This window comes from Notothenia rossii (genome assembly GCF_949606895.1).
Source record: "Notothenia rossii genome assembly, chromosome: 6".
Classification (NCBI taxonomy): Eukaryota; Metazoa; Chordata; class Actinopteri; order Perciformes; family Nototheniidae; genus Notothenia; species Notothenia rossii.
Genome location: NC_136909.1, coordinates 4,294,284 through 4,315,175, shown reverse-complemented (window position 1 = coordinate 4,315,175; position 20,892 = coordinate 4,294,284). Strand labels below are relative to the sequence as shown.

Here is a 20,892-nt window from a genome sequence, read left to right as displayed (position 1 = left end):
GTGGAGAACTGGGCAGCTGTCTTAGTGAGTGACCGGCGTTAGCTACAGAATGTTAGCTAACGTCACATCACAACATTGTGAAGTTAGCCATCATATATCAGGCTATAACTAAAGTAGCATTGATAATATAGTAACGTTACTGGCAGGACTGTTGATACTGATCCATAACAGAAACTAATGCGCAAGTATCAGCCGTATCTCGCGTTACCTAATGCAACTCCACACTACGGTGCTGTGTACCGGAGGAGAGACGCGAGATACGGCTGATACTTGACGATCTGGCGGAGAAAGGTTGTGGAGCCTCCGTTGATATGTCGTTGTAAATGGCTTGATGGAAAGCAGGTGCGTAGTCGGGGAGGGTGCACAGCTGATTGCAGCAGGTGAGTGGAGGTTGAGCCGGGAGCCAGGAGTGACAGCCACCACACACACACAAACAACACAGACAGGGGGAAACAAACAAACACAAAGGAGACGGCTGGAGCAGTACAGCCACCACAGCGTTACCTAATGCAACTCCACACTACGTCTTACGGTGCCGTGTACCGGAGGGGAGAGAGAGAGAGAGCAGCGAAGGGGGGGGGGGAGAGAGAGATGTAATACGGTTTCCTGATAAAGCTGTGGAGAGTATGTGCTGCAGGGAGGTGGATGCACAACGCAACCAGGAACGAACGCTAGCTCCGGTCCTTTTCCCGTGAGGGAAACTGTGGACTCGCTGTCCTGACAGGCTGGTATTTGTGCAACCTGCACAAACACAATACTGCACCATGATTACAAATGATGAAATACAATGTAAAACTACCGAAAAATACCAGCTCACTAAAACACAACCGCTCAACTCAACGCAACGCAACTACTAACTATAACCGCGGTCAGAGAGCGGAGATGTTTACCCTTTGTGATGTATGACGCGTTTGACGTATGACCTTAAAAAAAAGCCGTTTTTAAGAGCAGAGCTCAAAATTGCTCCTTTCCCTCTGAATTCCTGCCCTTATGTCTCGTAAAACATATCAAATCCTACATTCACTTTTGTTAATTGTAATTTTCAAGCAAGTTTAAGCATAAATGTAGAAAAATAAAAACCCTGCAAGATGCTCTTTAAGGGCAATGCGACCCAACTCAAGATGGCGCAGACAAATCAACTTCCGGTGATACCGAGGAGCGAGGAAATGAAAATAAGAGAAGTGAGGAGCAGCACATGACTTTTCGCTATCAGGGCTGTTAGGGAAAACATCAGGCAATATATATTGTGAAATTATTAAGTTTCTAAGAGAAATAGATACATTTAAAAATAATCTAGAGTTGTATTTATTTTTATTTTATTTTACTGCATAGATGAATTACATGAATTAAAGAAATGAGAGAGGACCATAGTCCAACTGGGCTCCAGTCCAGTTGGTGGCGGTAATGCAACAAAAAGTTGGTTTGCCAACCGCCAATAAACACCAGAAGAAGAAGAAGTGAAGTTCCTGGATCGAGGAGGCATCTCGTCGCTACGGTTCTCTCTCTCTTTGTTCCCGATAAAGTGTGTGTGAGCTCCAGCACTACTGATCCATCATCTGTGTGTCTGGATAAACCTCTGAATAGACTCTGTGCTCTTTTTTCTGGAGCGTTTAGCTCGGACTATAGGAGCTAGCTTAGCATTCTAGCAGGAAACACGTTAGCAACACTAGTCAGACTGAGAGTTTGATGAAGAGAGAAACGGTGTGTTTAACGGAGTTTGCAGGAAAAGGTGATCTAGTAAACATGAGTAAAGTCCAAATGCTGCTGTCGGTGAAGAAGCAGCGACTCACTGCTGCTGCTGAAGAGATATTTGCTCTGTTTGAAAAAACGACGGCAGAGCACGAGGAGGAGCTGTCTCGTTCCAAAGAGGAGAACGAGAGACTCCAGAAACTACTGGACGATGTTTTACAGCCTCAGCTTCGGATACACAAAGCAGGTCTGTTCCCTTTACTCTTAATGAACAAGCAGGGGTATCCAAAGTACGGCCCGATGGCCATTTTGAATTGGCCCTCGGCAAATTCAAAAAGTATAATGAAATATGGCCCACAAATGAAACTTGTGGTATTCTTATATTGTACTTCTTAAATATATATATATATATATATATATATATATATATATATATATATATATATATATATATATATATATATATATATAAATGTTGGCGTGTCGCGGACTGATACAAAATAAAAATTAAAAAACGAAATGGGTAGCGAAATATACTTGGGCGACCCGTCTATGTGTGGGAAACCCTGATACATGTAGGCACTAGTTGATCAAATGTGACGTAGGCCTACATTGATAATTTAGTTTTAATGAGCTTATTTATTCACCTATTCTTTTTAAATGGGTAAAAAGCAAATAAAAAAAAGACTTTGGATTAATTACAATTGCGGGAGAATAATTCATAAAAAAACAATGAATAAATATGTTTAATAATAAAGTAAACACATCTAAAATGTTACTTGATAAATAATAGCGTCATTAAGCAATAATTAAGTAAGTAATTATACATTAATGTAACATCTCATCAATCAATTATTGCCAACATGTATTTATAATATATGCAGGGGTGCACATAAGTGGTACGCAGGTACGCATGCGTGGCAACAATCTGAAATGCAAGCTGTGATCCTCTCCGATTAAGTTGTGACAGGACTTCTGTAGCTATTCTCCAGCGAGCAAGGTTTTTATTAAATACCTCCATCCCTCTCATCACAACAAGACTCTACACTGCAGAAAAAAAAAACATAAATGAAAATAACCTTGCTGGATAGCTTAGAGTGAAACAAACAAACTATCTTCCATGGCCGGTTTATATAGCCTAGAAAGTCTAGGATAGAAATAAATATAAATATATATAGCATGTGTATATATATATAAAATAACAATTTCATTATATGGATTCAACTCGTGCCCCACTGGACTTTTCTGTGGTTTACCCGTTACTGTGACATCAGTATCAGCCATGGAAGATAGTTTGTTTGTTTCATTCTAAGCTATCCAGCAAGGTTATTTTCCTTTATGTTTTTTTTTTTTCTGCACAGTGTAGTCTTGTTGTGATGAGAGGGATGGAGGTATTTAATAAAAACCTTGCTCGCTGGAGAATAGCTACAGAAGTCCTGTCACAACTTAATCGGAGAGGATCACAGCTTGCCACGGATCTCGATGCTGCTTTCGGGCTGTGAGTAAACAACTTGTGTAACAGTCGTATCCGCTACAGTTCACTATCAGATAGATGGTTCGGCCACACGAGGCCGACACGCGAACGCAGATAACGATAACGGGTCCCTAGGTGGGTAGATCTGTAAATTAAACGCTCTGGGGGGGCAAACGGCTCGGTGTTTACGCCTATACGATCATGTCCTGATAACGTTGAAGCAATAGCCCCGCCTCTCCCTACCTCTCCTGCTCAGAGATCAGCTGCTGGGCTGTCAGAAGAGTGGGAGGAAAAGAGAGGCTCCGTTTATTATTATTATATAGAGTCGTTATCAATTTGTTTTAAAGCTCAATAAATAACAAAGAAGACCTTCGTCCGGCACTTTTCTAATTTTGTCAGCAAGATTTAAACTTTAACGGACATGTTGACCGGCAATAAAAAATCTAACTGAAACTCTGCCGCACGGTCCCCTCGTCCCTGGGTGTTTTTCATCTGCTGGTGGACTACCGGAGAGATTTAAAGCAGGAGCAAACCCTTGCCTCTGGGAGGGAGAATAAACAGAAGGACAACCATGCGCGGGAAGTCTTCTTCGCTGCTTTTGCGGCAGGAGTACAGCATCACTTACAGGCCCAGCCTATGTACTACAACGTCTTCAGCGCTTTCGAGCAGAGACGTTTCTTGTACCTATTACGTGTGGACGGAAGACTTTTTCGATATCAATTTCGGTCCGCTTGCGTTATCGTCCTTGTGTGGCTCCAGCCTAAGAAGGCAAGTAATTCCACACATTGACTCTTGACAAGGCACTGGTGTTAATTGAAAACCATTCCAGGTGACGACCTCATGAAGCGAGAGAAGCCAAGAGTGAGCAAAGCTGTCATCAAGGCAAAAGGGGACTACTTTGAAGAATCTAAAATAAAAATCATATTTTAGATTTTCTTTTTTTTACACTTTTGTGTTATTTTTTTGTAGATAATTCCATATGTGTTCTTTCATAGTTTTGATGTCTTCAGTATTAATCTACAAAGTAGAAACTAATTCAAATAAACAAAAAACATTGAATGAGAAGGTGTGTCCAAACTTTTGACTGGTACTGTATATAAAAAACACACATTTTAATATTTAGCAGGTTCCCTCATCTATAATCATGTAAGCGCAATTTAAACACGTACAGCAGTAAAATGCAACGTACAAAATAATCAAACATCATAAATTAAACACTGACAGGGGAACATTTTACTGCACCATCATTGCTGTGACATACGAAAGTGCCGTAAAATGTTCTGATGATACTTGCATACTTTTACTTTAAGGTTTGAATGCAGGATTTTAATTTGTAACAGAGTATTTTCATTCTATACTGTAGGCGTAGTGTATGTGTGAACAATCCCAAATACAATTCCTTGTTTAGATTGCAGCTAGTGCTAAACCAGAAGAAAAAAAACGTTTAACTGGAAGTGGAAAGGGGTTGGGCTACATAAGGTGAATTGAGACAACACAAATACACAATAGGAAGGACTAAGAAAGATAATACGAAAGTATAAAAACAAAGACATTAATTAGGGTTGCAAAAGGTCTCCCATTTTAACGGTGATTAGATTTTTTTTCTGACTGTGTGTTTCCTGCAGATGTCCAGCTGCTGGAGGTGGTTAAAGAAGAGGTTCTCCCTTACCAGCAGGAGTGGGGCACCGGTCTGGAGCAGGAGGACCCAGAGCCCCCCCCACACATTAAGCAGGAACAGGAGGAACCCAGGGTCAGTCAGGAGGGAGAGCAGCTTCAGGAGCTGGAGGAGGCTGATACCACCAAGTCCACTTTCACTCCTGACCCTGTGAAGAGTGAAGATGATGAAGAGAAACCTCAGTCCTCACAGCCTCATCAAAGACAAACTGAACACATGGAAACAGAGGCTGATGGAGATGACTGTCGAGGACCAGAACCAGCCAGGAACTCAGATCCAGATATCAGTTTACAACCAAAGACTGAGGACGACACTGGGGACTCATCTGAACCTGACACTGAAGACAGTGCTGATTGGAAGGGGACCAGAGAACCTGCGTCAGGCTCAAACTCACAGAAAAATAGACATGAATCCGTCAGTGGTTCAAGCCGTAGTGCTGTAAAGAAATCACACAGCGGTAAGAAAGCTTTTTCTTAAAATATAAATGTAAAGACACACGTGAGAGTCCACACAGGAGAGGAAATCTACTGCTGCAATGTTTGTGACAGAAGATTTAGATGGCATAGTGAATTCAAAAGTCACAAGTGTGTTGGTCGTCAGCTGCTTCTGTATCTGAAGTTCCTCCTTATGGACACAAAAAACATGGGACGGTTCCTTATATTGGACACACTTCCTCGCAATGGAAATGTTATGTTCAATTCAAGTGCAAAGTCCCTGCCACTGGCTCGAAGTCTAAAAAAACTGCACCTACAGCAGAGGAAAAGTGGTTTTGAGGAAAAGTGTTAATAGGGAGAAAAAAACATGTGTGCCTGGCCCCCAAACGTTGTGGGTGTGATCCAACAGGTACCAAGTGTCACTGTACTGTAATCATTTATACAGTACATTTTCTCTATATTGTACATTTTGTACAATATACGGAACATGATTTCTGCGTATTGGACAGACCATTTATTCCCATTTAAACCACTTTTCCTGCCTTAGAAAGTGAGGTGCTGCAGCCTGGTCTCTGGATAGCAGTTAATGACACTTTCATCCTATTTTAAAACAGTTTTCCCGACATTTAAAAAACTTTCCCGACATTTAGAAACTTAAGTGCAATGCTGTGAAAAGCATATAACTCTGTGTTTTGCAAAACACTCCTACACATTGTACAACTAACACAAACGGCTCCTAAAGCATATAATAAATATCAGACTACAGCCCTTGTATATTTTATTATGTGTAGTAGGCTTGGGCGGTATGACGGTATTACGGTATACCAGGGTATTTCGAAATACCGTCGGTATGATTTTCAATACCGTGACGTCACAGACTTTGCGCCAAATCACAGGTGCGTTTCATTCTATTACACTGACACAGAGTTTTGACAGGGACGACATTGGTTGTAATGCACAGCACGCGCCAGCAGAGGGCAGGGGAGGGCAGTCCGTCTTTCCCGCTCTCAGAGATCAGCAAAGAGCTGAGCTGAGCAAGATGGCGGCAGCATTTGCCGGCCCCGAACTCGGACAACTAGTAAAAAAGAAAAATGCCTCTGCGCCCGTTTGGGACTATTTTGGGTTTACTCGTCGCCAGTGAATTCATCCAGCACAACGAGAGACAGAGGCACTTCTTTGGGAATGTTTAAGACGGGGTTAGTGAGTGTTGACATTTTTTAATCCTATGCGGTTGATTGTTTTGTAGTCGAGGTCGGACGGTTTTAAAAACGAAAGCATTTACGTGCTAAACATTCACGCGAGTAATCCAATGAATCAAACGGAAATAAGGTTTTTAACACATGCACGGAATAATATTGCCAAACTAGTTCGTGAATATAGCAACCTTTATTCAATAAGTCAAGTATTTACTCCCGGAAAATCTTTATGTATGATGATATATTGTTAACTTAGCTCACTATGGAAACAACGTCGGACATCTACAAACGCGTCCTGTATCCGATCTCAAAATGTGCCATTTGCACAATGTGTCGTGTATGCAGCTCTTGTTTTGCACTTGCGCGCACGTCGCGGCACTTTGCGAGCGTCTACCGGCTCGGGCTGCATTTTACACCGAACATATAATATACCGTTCGAAACATCTATTTGCCGCCGAACGCCACCTCACTCAAGTCGACCCAAGTCATACCGTCAGTGGCGGCTGGTGGAAAATATTTTGGGTGGGGCTGGCTGTTGATATGGTTTCATGACAAATACTGTATCTCCTAAAGCAGGGGTTTTCAAAGTGTGGGTAGGTGAGCCTCCCCACAGAGAACATAAGAACAGCCGCGACCCCCCTCCCAATTATTATTGATGTTATTATTATTATTATTATTATTATTGTTGTTGTTGCTATAATGCAGGGGTATTCAATTGCATTTCAAAGAGGTCCAGTAAGAGAAAATGTAATTAAATGCTCTGTTTTCGCTGTCTACCTTCCGCCATTTGAAATTACTCCGACTGTTTCTCTCCTCTTGTCTCGTCTCTGTGTGTGTTTGAATCTATCGTGCTGACTGCACCGATTTGATTGGCTGAGTAGCGTCACCTCCTTAAAACATTAAACAATAACTTTTTTAAACCTTTTTATTTTTATGTTTTAAACATATTGTATAAAACTCCCCCACTACTTGGACTATTCCTTGCACCCCTCTAGAATAAACCTGAATGGTCTCAACCATATTGCATCAGTAACGTGCACTTGTTATTATAACAAGATCGCAAGGACGCTGGTAGCGATCGGGAAATTGAGTGTTGTTCAGTTTGTGTGTTGTGGAACATGCGTGTCCGTGCATGAAAATATACCACACACCCAATTACAATTGCATGTTCAATTCACTACCCTGGAAGTTAATACAGTTGTTAAAGTTGGAACAGCCTGTGGACAGCCGTTCTTCCTTGCATGTCAGTCGCCGACACCTTCTTACAGAGGACAGGCACATCTAGCTGCAGCACGACCCGTATATTTCCGCACGCCGTGTTCTCAAGACATATTTTTTTTAACATTTTCAACATGGTGGATAAATCCTTATATGCTCCCGGTAACACACTGAACGTCAACTTTGCCTCCTTATTACACTCACCCCTACTTTAGTGGGAACAATGAGTCTGCGTCTTTGATGCACACAGGAATAAACGCAGATCTTCCTCTGGCTGCAGCCTTTACCGGTACTTGCTTTTGATCAAAGTCAATGCGGAAAACCTGCACTCACACAGGTAGGTGGAGGTGAAGGGAATGAGCACTTTTACAGCCTTTTTGGCGAGGTGGGGGAACTCGGTCTCCACAGACAGCCACAAGTGGGCAAGTGTCACTTTGTCTTTTTCTCGTTCTTTTGTGTCTCACGCTGCGCCTCCCCTGAAGCTCTCTGGCGCCCCCCAGGGGAGGCGCGCCTCACACTTTGAAAACCGCTGTCCTAAAGCATACAAATAAAGTGTGTAATGTAGGCCTGTTACATATATTATTGAGCAATATATATTATACACACTGTTCTGCTTTCTGCACTGACCTCACCAGCTGTTCTCATTGTAAACATTGCGTCACTATGAAAGCAGTTGTATTAAAAAAAAAAATAGCCTAACATCCAGGGGAGATGTGATTAGTGATTAAACAAACGGTAAAGGGCCAAAAGTCTGATGCACATTTAATCATCTTAAATAACTTATCACAACGGGAACAGTTTGCAGAGCTGTGCTTCGTTGACATAAGTCCAGCCATGCGTCACGCCTCTTTTAAACATCACTGTTGGCTGAAATCGTCTCCGTAGGATACATCAGTGTACCCTCGGTTATAGCTCCTCCAGAGAGACTCCTCTCTCCTCTCCTCTCAATCAGTGTATCCTTGGTTACGGCTCCTCCAGACAGCCTCCTCGATAATCAATCCTTTAGAGAAATTAGTTTTCCTTTGAGACGGCGCGCCGACATCCGTTTCCAGGTCACTGCCGGAGGACCTGGGAGTCTGGGACGCGAAATTTAGACAAATGACAAACGGCTCATTTCGGAGGACTCGCGCGCGTCTGCTTGACGCTGCACTTCTGTGACCGCAGTTTTAATTTTTATTCAGTTTTGGCACAACGCTCTGGAGGAATGTAACAGGAGTTGACAGGGGTCTCTACCCGCGTTACGAGTGCCTATTTTGGGACACTTTTTAAAAAACTTTCCCCCGTTTTGGCACGGTTCTATTCATTTAAATTTGTATTCATTTCTGCGATCTCCCAGTTCCTAATGGAGACAATCCCTTGTCCCGGGGTGTCCCCAAGCCCCCTGATGGCCGGGCACTATGAATTGCGACCAAACTGCACTGTCTGACCCAGTGGTGCTACGACGGGTCCCACGTTGGGGTGTAGGTGGAGCCCCCCACCTCCGGTGTATATATCATAACGAATTAAAAACGCATATGCACTCGATCTGAGAATGGATTTTAATCAAATTCAATGTGTCTGTTACAGCCAAGATGCCATCCAAATGCCTGCTGTGCAGGAAGTCCTACAAGGAACTCTTTAGGCACCTCAAGCTCAATCACAAGGTGCGTAATATAGAGGAGAGGAGCATCCTTCTAAAAATGGTAAATGGCAGGATCTGTATAAGGACCCAACCCTGTATCTTCCCCGGGTGTAATTACCATGGGACAAGACTGGACCGCCATGTGGTCCAGGAACACAAGGAGCTCTCCAAGAAGGAGGCAGGCGTGGCCCTTCGTAATATAAAGCACAAAGTTGCACTGCAGATGCTCCGGGACCTCCGGCGGAGAAACCCCAAAATTGGAATGATTTCCACTTTCGATGAAGACGATGGAACATTGGAGGAGTTCTTGGGACACCCTGAACCACTCTCCCCACAGGAATTCAGGGAGTGGGGGCAGAATTATACTTTCAAAAGTGAGATTACGTCCCTGCGCTGTAAGCCGCAGAGGGTGCTAAAGAGAACGCGGCAGAGGACCAAGGAAAAGGCTGTTTCCATTGAGAAGGAGGAACAGGAACATGTGTATATAAAGGAACCGAACCAAGACCCAACCCCAAGTTTCTACCACAGCAGAAACCAAATTCCCTCATTCAGCAACACCCCAGTTGCCTCCTGCAGCAGAACCTCCCTAGTTCCCTCCTCCAGCACCCCCAATTCCCTTGCGTCTTGCCTCAATAAGCCAAAAGCTGCATGCAAGACCGCGGCTGGAGAAACGTCCTCACCCACGTCCTCTCCCACATTCTCCCCCTGGTCCTCTGGGGGGGGTCAGGGGAATATCATGGGGAGAATAACGCTCCCGAAAATCATGGGTAAGGGTGTTGAATACGTGACGAATGCAGTTTCTGTAACATACGAAGTGTTGTCATTAAAGCATTATATTATGTCTCCTCACAGAGGAATACCTAACGGCTTACCGGGAGCATCATGAGGGCATCGATCCTAACATAAGGCAGAGCGAAAATGCGCAGTCGAATGTCAGCCGGGTCAAGGCCTTCCTGAGGTACATGGCGCATGGTAATACCCGGCTGGCAGATTGGCTCTTCATTAATGATGTTAAGAAGATCCATGGGTGAGTAACAGCAACTAGTGTCCACAGTCTCAGCATCATTGTATGTGTTCTCCACATTGACGCTCAATGTACTGATGCATTTTCTTTTACCAACAGCTATTGCTGGGGCATAATACAGTCGGGCACGGCAGTCACAACTGCAGACCTACAAAATGTGGCACAATTTGTAAGGTACATGATGGACACACCGTGCCGGGGGAGCAGGCTCACTATGCCTGAAATGCGCAATATCCTCCGAGAGGCGAAGGCCGGCCTGATTGTCCTGAAGAATTCGTTGCTTCTCCGCCAAATTTGAGGTGAAGCGGACCAAAAATAGAGGGTCTGCCGAGCCAGGCGGACATCGTCTCCTGCATAACTGCAGCTGAAAGGCGCATCCTGAACCCAAAACACTGCTCATCCATACCTCATCCTGTCTGAAGATCTGACCAGTGTGAGAGGAGGAGAGGAAAAGAAACTTCCTGATAATCCAGAGAGGCTTGATCTTTACGCCTCTGTCCTGGGATCTGAGGGCTTTAACTCAGGGACTCACAGCTGGGATGTCCAGGTTGGAGACAATACATGCTGGGAACTGGGTGTGTTAGCAGAGTCTGTCCAGAGGAAGGGAAGCATACTGTCTGGATTATGGAGAATACAGTGTATTGAAGGTGAATACTCAGCAGGGTCACCATCAGGTCCAGAAAATCTTCTCCGTCTGCAAAAGGAGCTCCAGAGGGTCAGAGTGAATCTGGACTGGAACAGAGGAAAGCTGTCGTTCCCTGATCCTGACACTAACGTACACACCTTCACTGAGAGACTGTTTCCATTCATTATCAATTACGATCTACACACACTTAAAGGAGATATGTCATGGCCATTTCTACTGATCATAATTCCATTGTTGAGGTCTACTAAAATAGATTTATACTGTGCAATGTTCCAAACTCACATTGGTTTCTCATACAGCATCTCTGTAAAGTATGTGTATTCACTCTCTGTCCTCAACGGCTTGTTCGAGCTCCTGCCCCCCCTCGCTTTGAGCCCAGCGTGCTCTGATTGGTCCAGAAGCTGACAGGCTCGTTGCTGCTCGCAGACACACACACTGCTGCGGGAGCAGACAGGCTTGGCGATACAGCTAGAGCAAGCAAAACTCATCCTGAGCACACACAAACACTCACAGCTGAAGTAAAAACGATAACTGTGGTTTGATATTGAGTAAGAAAAAGGTTTATAACGCTGTGAGCATGGGTCTGCGGAGAGCATTTCTCCACCATCCCAATGTAGAAGTCCGAAAAACGTTTACCCATTTAAACAGTCGTGGTAGATACCTTGTTTGTTTTAAACATCATAAATACACAAACAACAATGAATACTTACAGGTTGTGTACCCGAATCTCCCGCTGGTCCAAACAAAGTAGGAACAGCATCGTTCTTCAGTGCCCTACGCTGCACATATCGGGCATGAATCGCTGAACGGTTTGGGAAGCTTTGTTTCGTGAAAGGCTGGCAGAGGGCAGAGGCAGAGGCTCTGGGCGTGGCTACTGGGTATCCATAGTACGTAGCGATACCCAGGAAGTAAACAATGGAAAATGAGAAATCTTCAACGATGCGTTTTGGGGAGGTATTTTCTGAGTTTTACTCGCTACAGCGTGTACTTTGTGGGGTTTTGACTCTGCAGACCGTTTACATGCATAAAAACCTTCAATGGGATGGGTAATAACCGGAAAAGCATTACATGTCTCCTTTAAGTGCAAGTCTCTGTGACTAGATTAGAACAACAGATAAAGATGATGATGATGACATAGATTTATTTGCTTAATATTGAATACCTTTCTGCTAATTCTTGTTTTAGTGCCTATTCCTTTTTCCCAAACAGTTTCCAGTGAAGACTTCTCCGATGGTTGTTAGCCAGGTTAACCATTAAAGAGAGAACTGGAGGATTTCCCCAGAAATATGTCAAACTGTTCCTTTAATGTTTGTTCAGTAGGCCTGCTGATATATGTATGTGTTGGAGTTTATCAGGGATCACTTGTATAATTTTGTGCTCAGGTCAGTGTGATTTTGGTGTTGGGGTTATGGCTTTTCTTGTGTCATGTTTGGTTAAGAAAAAAATGAAAAATACAAATAATAAGTTTCTATATTTCGGCCAAAACAGTGAACAATTTAATTTTTACAGCTGAGGTTAAACTTCCAAAATTAACACCAAAAAAAAATCATTTTTGTAGCCATGCAGCAAGGCATAATATAACAGTTCAAGGGACACAAGGAGGTAAGGGAGGTATGATAATAACAAATTACAATAAAATAAATAATGATCCCACACAGAAACATAAAGGAACACGATAAAACCTATAAAATACTTTTTTACTGTTGGTACTTTTACTTGAGTAACATTTTGAATGAAAGACTTGTACTTGTAACAGAGTATTCCTACACACAGGTACTTCTACTTTTACTCAAGTACAAGACCTGAGTTCTTCTTCCGCCTCTACTCCTGAGGCACATCAAACATTAAAATAAGTTATCACCTTGTTGAACACATCCTCAAACTGCGTCCGTCACAAAGCCAAGCCTCCTCAGCACCTGAGTGTCCATAATGAACATAATCAGAGGTGGGAAGTAACTAAGTAGATTTACTCAAGTACGGTACTTAAGTATCATTTAGAGTTACTTGATTATCTCCCTTTTATGCTACTTTGTACACTTTTTTTTCTACAGTGCATAGTTAACTGGTGTACTTTTACTCCACTAAATGTATTTAACACCTTTAGTTACTTCACAGATGTGGATGAATGATGTGAAATATAATCAAGTGTTAAATCAGACTTTAGTTCCACCTGGAGTAAATCCACAAGCTACCATGCAGTACACAGTTATTAAAACTAGCTGCACCTTTAGCAGAGAACACTTTAATTATAAACCATATATGTATTATTCTGAAATGGATAATTACTTTTTGTATACACAAAATTAATAGGCTTATATGTGCTTGAATGAAAAAACGGTTTCCTCACTGAATGACGGTGCAGTCTGAACTATCGTGATATGATAGGCTTGTTTGAGACAAGCGAGACCTGCGCGGAGTTGCGATCAACGTCTTGCTAGTGCGTTGCATGATGGTTAGTCGACTTGCTCTGGAGGCTCGCCTACATGAGACGTTGAAATCTCGCGGGACAAAGACGCCCGCAGCCTTGAGAGCGAGGCGCGGCCAGGCGGCGCAGTTGGTATCTCGAGCTGAGCGCTCATTGGTGGTTTTTACCACGTGCTGGTGATGAAACTCTCCAATTGGCTCTGCAAAAGTTTGTTGTTGTTTTGTGTCAGTTTTACGTCGCCCCTTCCATTAACATTTTTCATCATTGTTCCACAATGTTTATCATCATGAAATTAATATCCATTTTTTATACTATACTTTCACTGCTTACCGTTTTCATACTTTATATATCTTAGCATATTCATACACACTGTTCATACTGCTCACAGACTGCTGTGTATATCTAGTGTATTCATACCCCTCACTGTTTATTCATCATTCACTTCATTCTATATTTTATTCTGTAGATTGTGTACATTACTTTTCACTTTACTGCTTGTTGCACTCCTGGTTAGAAGCTAAACTGCATTTCGTTGTCTCAGTACCTGTAATATGTGCAATAACAATAAAGTTGAATCTAATCTTGAGCAGGAACAAATGTATTTACTTAGTACATATCTGACATTAACGATTAAAAACATGTGTGCATTCTTTATAAATGCAAACCGAGTCAAGCCGACTCCGGAGGTGGCGGTATGCACCTTAAAGTTGTTTGCAATCCGCCAAAAACCGAGAGAAGAAGGCGAAGAAGAAGTCGACTCGGAGCTGTCCGACTTCAGGCGAGCTTTTTGAGACCTCCCCCGGCTGCGATCGGCTATTCTCGTCTACTTTCGAGGCGAGCCGCAACGCGTCTCAAACAAGCCTGTTTACTCATTGAATGATAGTCCAGTCTGAACTATCACGATATTATGAACTGTTTACTCACTACCGTGTGAACTGCTGCTCGGAGACGAAGCGGACATGGAGCTTGTATTCCTCCAGAAATATGTTATCAGTGGTGAAACAGTTACAGATATGAAACTGAAACTCCTTGTTTGTCATGTTAACCCGTGTGTAATCTAATATGTTGATAAAAACGTGCAAACAAACGCAAAAATAACCAACTGACAAGCTCAACGGCTGTTTTTAAATAAAAGGCACATTTGTAAATACAGAACTGAGTTTTTTCAACAGGGAAATAATTAATAAAGAAAATTGATAAACATAAAATAATCTAGTTTTATTTATTTATTTTTTCCTGCATAGTCTCTTGTCCACACTCCAGTCCAGTTGGTGGCGGTTGTCACTGTCACTACCCAATCCGTCCCCCTGCCCCATCGGTACTGCGCATGTGCGAGACGGTCCGCCATATTGGAGAACTCACGACGGCAACCCAGGAAGGACACTTGACACAGTGGCTTTTGGCAAAGCTGAAAAATAAAACGAGAGAGACATGAGTTATTGTTATTACAACGTGACTTCACTATTATTTAACAACTCTTTTTATTGGATTCTTTTATTTGGGGTTAAGTACATTGTCAGAATAAGTGAGAAATGAATTTAACTTCTGTTAGACAGCTATCATACTGAATAAATATGTACTGTGAATGTATGCAAACATGTATGGCATATGGCTGTCTAACAGAAGTTAAATCCATTTCTCACTTATTCTGACAATTTACTTAACCCCAAATAAAAGAACCCAATAAAAAGAGTTGTTAAATAATAGTGAGGTCACGTTGTAATAACAATAACTCATCTCTCTCGTTTTATTTTTGAGCTTTGCTAAAATCCACTGTATCAAGTGTCCATCTTGGGTTGCCGTCTGGAGTCCGGACCATCTCGCACATGCGCAGTACCGATGGGGCAGGGGGACGGATCGGGTAGTGACAGCGGTAATGCACCTACAAGTTGGTTTGCCAATAAACACCAAAGAAGAAGTGAAGTTCCCAGCTCTTTCTGATCTGGATCGAGGAGGCGTCTCGTCGCGATGGTTTTCCCTCTCTGTGTTCCCGATAAAGTGTGTGTGAGCTCCAGCACTACTCATCCATCCTCTGTGTGTCTGGATAAACCTCTGAATGTGCTCTTTTTTTTGGAGCGTTTACCTCGGACTATAGGAGCTAGCTTAGCATTCTAGCTGGAAACACGTTAGCAACACTAGTCAGATTGATAGTTTGATGAAGAGAGAAACTGTGTGTTTAACGGAGTTTGCAGGAAAAGGTGATCTAGTAAACATGAGTAAAGTCCAAATGATGCTTTCGTTGAAGCAGCGACTCACTGCTGCTGCTGAAGAGATATTTGCTCTGTTTGAACAAACGACAGCAGAGCACGAGGAGGAGCTGTCTCTTTCCAAAGAGGAGAATGAGAGACTCCAGAAACTACTGGACGCTGTTTTACAGCCTCAGCTTCGGATACACAGAGCAGGTCAGTTCCCTTTACTCTTAATGAACACTTTAAACCAGGGGTGTCCAAAGTACGGCCCGGGGGCCAAATGCGGCCGATGGCCATTTTGAATTTGCCCTCAGCAAATTCAAAAAGTATAATGAAATATGGCCCACAAATAGGGGTGGACAATATTGAAAAATGTAATATCACAATATTTTTCAAGCAGTATCACGTTAGACGATATTTATCAAGATATTTTTTCATGTCGGTTATTATGGTTATTTTTCAAGTTACTTAACAGTACAACCACCTTCAAGGTAACAAAAACTAAAATAAAAAGGAGTAACAGACCAAAATACCATTTCAAGCTGGTTTTAATTCTGCAATGAATCCCTGAATGAACAATTCAACAGGAATTTTGATATGGCTTCCTCAGTGTTCAAGTAGGTAGGCCTACACCTACACAACAAATGTTAACACTGGTTTCTTCTCCAAGTAAAGTGCACTCTCTTGCTAAATAAAATAAAAATATTCAAGGCACAGTTTCTCAGTATAAAAATTCACTTTATGTTTGAGGTAAAACTAGCAGTGATGTAACATCAATAAACATGAAAAGGAGAGTAAAACATAACTAAGTAAAACATAAAACATCAATGAGGAAAAGTCAGTGACTGCCAAACAATTAAAAATGTAAACTTTAGACTTGAAGTGCAATCAAAGACTTTTGCATAATTGAACATCTGTTTCAAAAGGGAAAAACAATATAAATACCTTATTGATAAAATAAAATATAAGCCGACAGAATCAACCAAGACAATAAATGAAGTGCAATAGTGTCTGAATCCTGACTAGACAGCTTGGTTTTTACTAAACATTATCAATATATAGCTACTTTGGCATCATTTTGAAACGTATATATTACAATTTAATCACGATAAAATAATTTTGTCGTAGTTGGTTTCCACCACAGTATTTACATGGATATAAGCCCCGCCCCCTCTCCACCGCATCCTGTTTGAATGACAGGAGTAAACACAGCTGACAGCCGGTGAAACTCCAGCGGTTAGAGCGATGAATATATTCGCATCGCGTCCGTTGTGAACGCAGCATAATGCAGTTCAGAAACCACTCTTCTGACGCCTTTAAAGCAACTTCGAGATGTTAGCCGTCATGGCCGCCGTGAAAATCCTACCCTGGTGCACTCGCAGCACTCACATTCTATGACTGAGTGACTCTGTATCACGATAGATATGATATCTCTGAAAAGGCATATCGTGGAGACCTAATATCGTCTCAACGATGTATATCGTCATATCGCCCACCCCTACCCACAAATGAAACTTTTGCTTTTATTATATTGTACATCTTAAATATATATGCACAAATATATTACACAGGAGTATTCATGTGTTAATAAGCCCACTTTTAAAATAAATTCAGTCAATTCATGTTGATAACATTTTCTAACAAATCTTAGTTGATAAAAAAAAAAAGAAGCTTGAAATATACCCTTCATATTTAATCTTCTTATAATCACTCTGAGAATTCTGTGTTAAGGGATGAGCTTCCAACAAGATAAATGAAACCCTACAGAGAGCTGTGATGTAGGTTCATGTGAGCACTGCAGCAGTCTAAAGCCCGCCCAAAATGCTCTCATTAGTTGGGACGTGTCATAACACCTTAACTTGCCCAGCCCTACTATTCATTCGTTTATTAACACTTAAGCTGAAAAATAATTTATTTGATTTAAAGACAAGTGAAAACATTACATATAAGGAATCAATACATTAATTATCATGCAATTATATTGATCAGAAAGTATAAAAACAAAGGTATTAATTAGGGCTGCAAAATGCAAAAAAAAGATTTGTAAATGCTAAAACTTAACAACAGTTTTTTTTGGACTGTTTCCTGTTTCCTGCAGATGTCCAGCTGCTGGTGGTGGCTAAAGAAGAGGTTCTCCCTGACCAGCAGGAGTGGAGCAACAGTCTGGACCAGGAGGACCCAGAGCTCCCCCCACACATGAAGCAGGAACAGGAGGAACTCCGGATCAGTCAGGAGGGAGAGCAGCTTCAGGAGCTGGGGGAGGCTGATATCACCAAGTCCACTTTCACTCCTGACCCTGTGAAGAGTGAAGATGATAAAGAGAAACCTCAGTCCTCACAGCCTCACCAAAGACAAACTGAACACATGGAAACAGAAGCTGATGGAGATGACTGTCGAGGAACAGAACCAGCCAGGAACTCAGATCCAGAGAGCAGTTTACAACCAAAGACTGAGGACAACACCGGAGAATCTTCTGAACCTGAAGACAGTGCTGATTGGAAAGAGACCAGAAAACCTGCGTCAGGCTCAAACTCACTGAAAAATAGACATGAATCTGTCAGGGGTCCACGACGTAGTGCTGAAGATAAGCCATTCAGCTGCTCAGTCTGTAAGAAAGCTTTTTCACAGAGTGGAAATTTAAACGCACACATGCGAATCCACACAGGAGAGAAACCATTTAGCTGCTCAGTCTGTAAGAAAGCTTTTTCACAGAATATACATTTAAAGGACCACATGATAATCCACACAGGAGAGAAACCATTCAGCTGCTCAGTCTGTAAGAAAGCTTTTTCACAGAATAGAAATTTAAAGACACACATGAGACTCCACACAGGAGAGGAAATATACAGCTGCAATGTTTGTGACAGAAGATTTAAATGGCATGGTGTTTTCAAAAGACACAAGTGTGTTGGTCGTCAGTCCTCACAGCTTAATGAAATTCAAACTGAGGATAACGGAGAGGCAGAGCCTCCAATCAGCAGCTCAGCTGAACACATGGAAACAGAAGCTGATGGAGAGGAGAATCAATAAGTCTTATGACAGTTCACACATGAGAGAAATCTGTTTGTCTGATTAACATTGTTGCACAACATTCATATAAGACTTAAATGATCTCCATCTTTATCAACATAAGTTGACAATATGTTTAATGTTTTTGTCATGCTGATTTTCTGATTTAAAAGTTAACCACTGACTGTTTTAAAAAAGCATAACATTCCGTACTATTGCTTTGCAAATGATTTGCAGTTATACCGGCCTATAAAAGCAAATAATGAATATATGATTGCCTTGCTTAGCCGTCTGAAAGACATACAATCATGGATGGAAATCAACTTATTGACTCAACGAAAACAAGAGAGAGATTTTTATATTTGGACAATGTGAACTCCTGGATGGCTTTTAATAGTGTACTCTGCCCCTTAGCCTCCTACAGCCCTCCCTCTGTCAGAAATCTTGGACTGTTTTAAATTTGACAAACAAATAAGCTCAGTTGTCAAGACAAACTTCTTCCAGCTGAGGCTTCAGGTATTCGAATAATTATTCAGGTATTCGAATGAGTTATTACTTTTTAAATAAAAATATTATTTTTTTTGGGACGGATGCCTTAGTTGATTACACATTATCAAATTGAATAATTTAATGTATACGACAGTGCCATAGCTAAATGTGTTAGGTGACGTCTAAAGGTGTGATTTGCTCCGCTACCCGGTCCCTCACAGCGGGCAGAGCTGCAGGTGCTGATCTCTCTCTCTCTCTCGTCCGGTTATACTTCACTCGTGTTTATGTCCAAATCCATCAGATCTAGTTAGTTCTAGCTAATGATATGGCTGCTGCCCCTCCCTACACGCAGATCACGCAGACTCAAACCTCATCTTATTCCCAAATGCGGCGCAAATGCGCTCCGCAGCTGTTACGAGGTTCCAGCGCTAACAGTTCATGAGCGTGCTCCCCCGCCCCCCTGTCAACACTCGTTCCAGCTGAGAGGGTCTTCTCTACAGCTGGCCTGATTGTGAATCGCCTCCGCACACGAAAGCTGTAGGCCCTATAGCTGTCAAACTGTGATTACCAGTTCAATAAATGAAAAATTCGACTTGGTTTCTATACTTATTTGAACATGTATTTATTTATTTCCAAAAGTTATTGAAACAATTTTTTTAGAATTTATTTTTTTTACCCCATTTTTTTATAGGATATGTATATTTCGGTTAACCGTTTTTTGGGGGGGTCGAATATTCGAATATACATTTGCTTTCAAATTCCCTTCCCTAGTTTAGACTATTGTAACTCCCTGTATATTGGTGTTAAGTGTTTGATCCGTCGCCTGCAGCTGGTCCAAAATGCGGCTGCCCGCCTTCTTACTGGGGAGAGACGTTATGACCACATCACACCCGTTTTGGCAGATCTTCATTGGCTTTCTTCATGAGTTGTTGCACCCCCATGCTCCAGCTAGAGCATTGCCATCAGCTCAGCAAAATATGTTGGTGGTTCCTCGGTGCAGGAAAAAAACCCGAGGTGACAGGGCTTTCAGTGTTGCAGCTCCCAGACTGTGGAACAGCCTCCCAGCACATATCCGGACTGCTGAGTCTATTGAACTTTTTAAATCTCAGCTAAAAACTCACCTCTTTGCACTGGCGTTTAATACTAGTTGAACATCACATTTTTACATTTGTATGTGTTTTTATATGTTTCTAGTTATTGTGCTTTTTATCATGTTTTTAATTATTGTTTTATTATTGCACTCCCATTGTGTTATTTATTTTATATTGTAGTTATTACCTGTACAGCACTTTGTTCAACTGCTGGTTGTTTTAAATTTGCTATATAAATAAATAAAGATTGAGATTGAACCATTTTATTTTGGATTGAGGGCTCCAAGTTTCCATATAGGATGATTTGATGTATAGTTCTTTATTTCTAAATGTTTAGTATCATTGCTATCCTGTTAATGAGCCCTTTTTTACATAAATGTACCTGTTATCTGATTGTTTTTGCTTCTGTAACTGTAAGGGAATACATTTGCCTATTTTGTATCCTGATGACCTAATGCCGTTAGATGTGATACGTTGCTCCCTAAGCCTGATTTCACCCACCTGCAACCGATTAGCTAATAATCACAAATGTTAATTTATTTGACCATTTGACTCAACTATTTCTTGTTTAATATTCATTACATTACATTTAGCTGACGCTTTTATCCAAAGGGACTTAAAATAAGTGCGTTTGACCAACAAAATACAAACTTGAAGAAAACAGAATCATATACAGTAAGTACATCATGTTTCATAGAGCTAAAACATTTCA

The 20,892-nt window shown here is 41.7% G+C and overlaps 2 protein-coding genes across 3 annotated transcripts; both read left to right on the top strand.

Moving 5' to 3' along the window:
- Positions 1–1,453: 1,453 nt before the first annotated feature.
- LOC307042324 (uncharacterized protein) lies at positions 1,454–12,271 on the top strand. Its single transcript, XM_079686149.1, has 5 exons — positions 1,454–1,936; positions 4,789–5,295; positions 9,253–10,074; positions 10,160–10,334; positions 10,431–12,271. Exons 1-5 carry the CDS (start codon positions 1,687–1,689, stop codon positions 10,627–10,629), a joined length of 1,953 nt encoding a protein of 650 aa, XP_079542275.1. The 5' UTR covers positions 1,454–1,686; the 3' UTR covers positions 10,630–12,271.
- Positions 12,272–15,245: 2,974 nt separating this feature from the next.
- LOC307044073 (uncharacterized protein) lies at positions 15,246–20,446 on the top strand. Of its 2 annotated transcripts, XM_079689111.1 has the most exons (3): positions 15,246–15,402; positions 15,703–15,804; positions 17,690–20,446. In XM_079689111.1, the coding sequence occupies exons 1-3, from the start codon at positions 15,279–15,281 to the stop codon at positions 18,619–18,621; spliced, it is 1,158 nt and encodes a 385-aa protein (XP_079545237.1). In that variant the 5' UTR covers positions 15,246–15,278; the 3' UTR covers positions 18,622–20,446. The 2 variants fall into 2 exon arrangements, with proteins under 2 accessions (XP_079545237.1, XP_079545236.1); XM_079689110.1 differs by having other exon boundaries at positions 15,246–15,804.
- Positions 20,447–20,892: the final 446 nt, after the last annotated feature.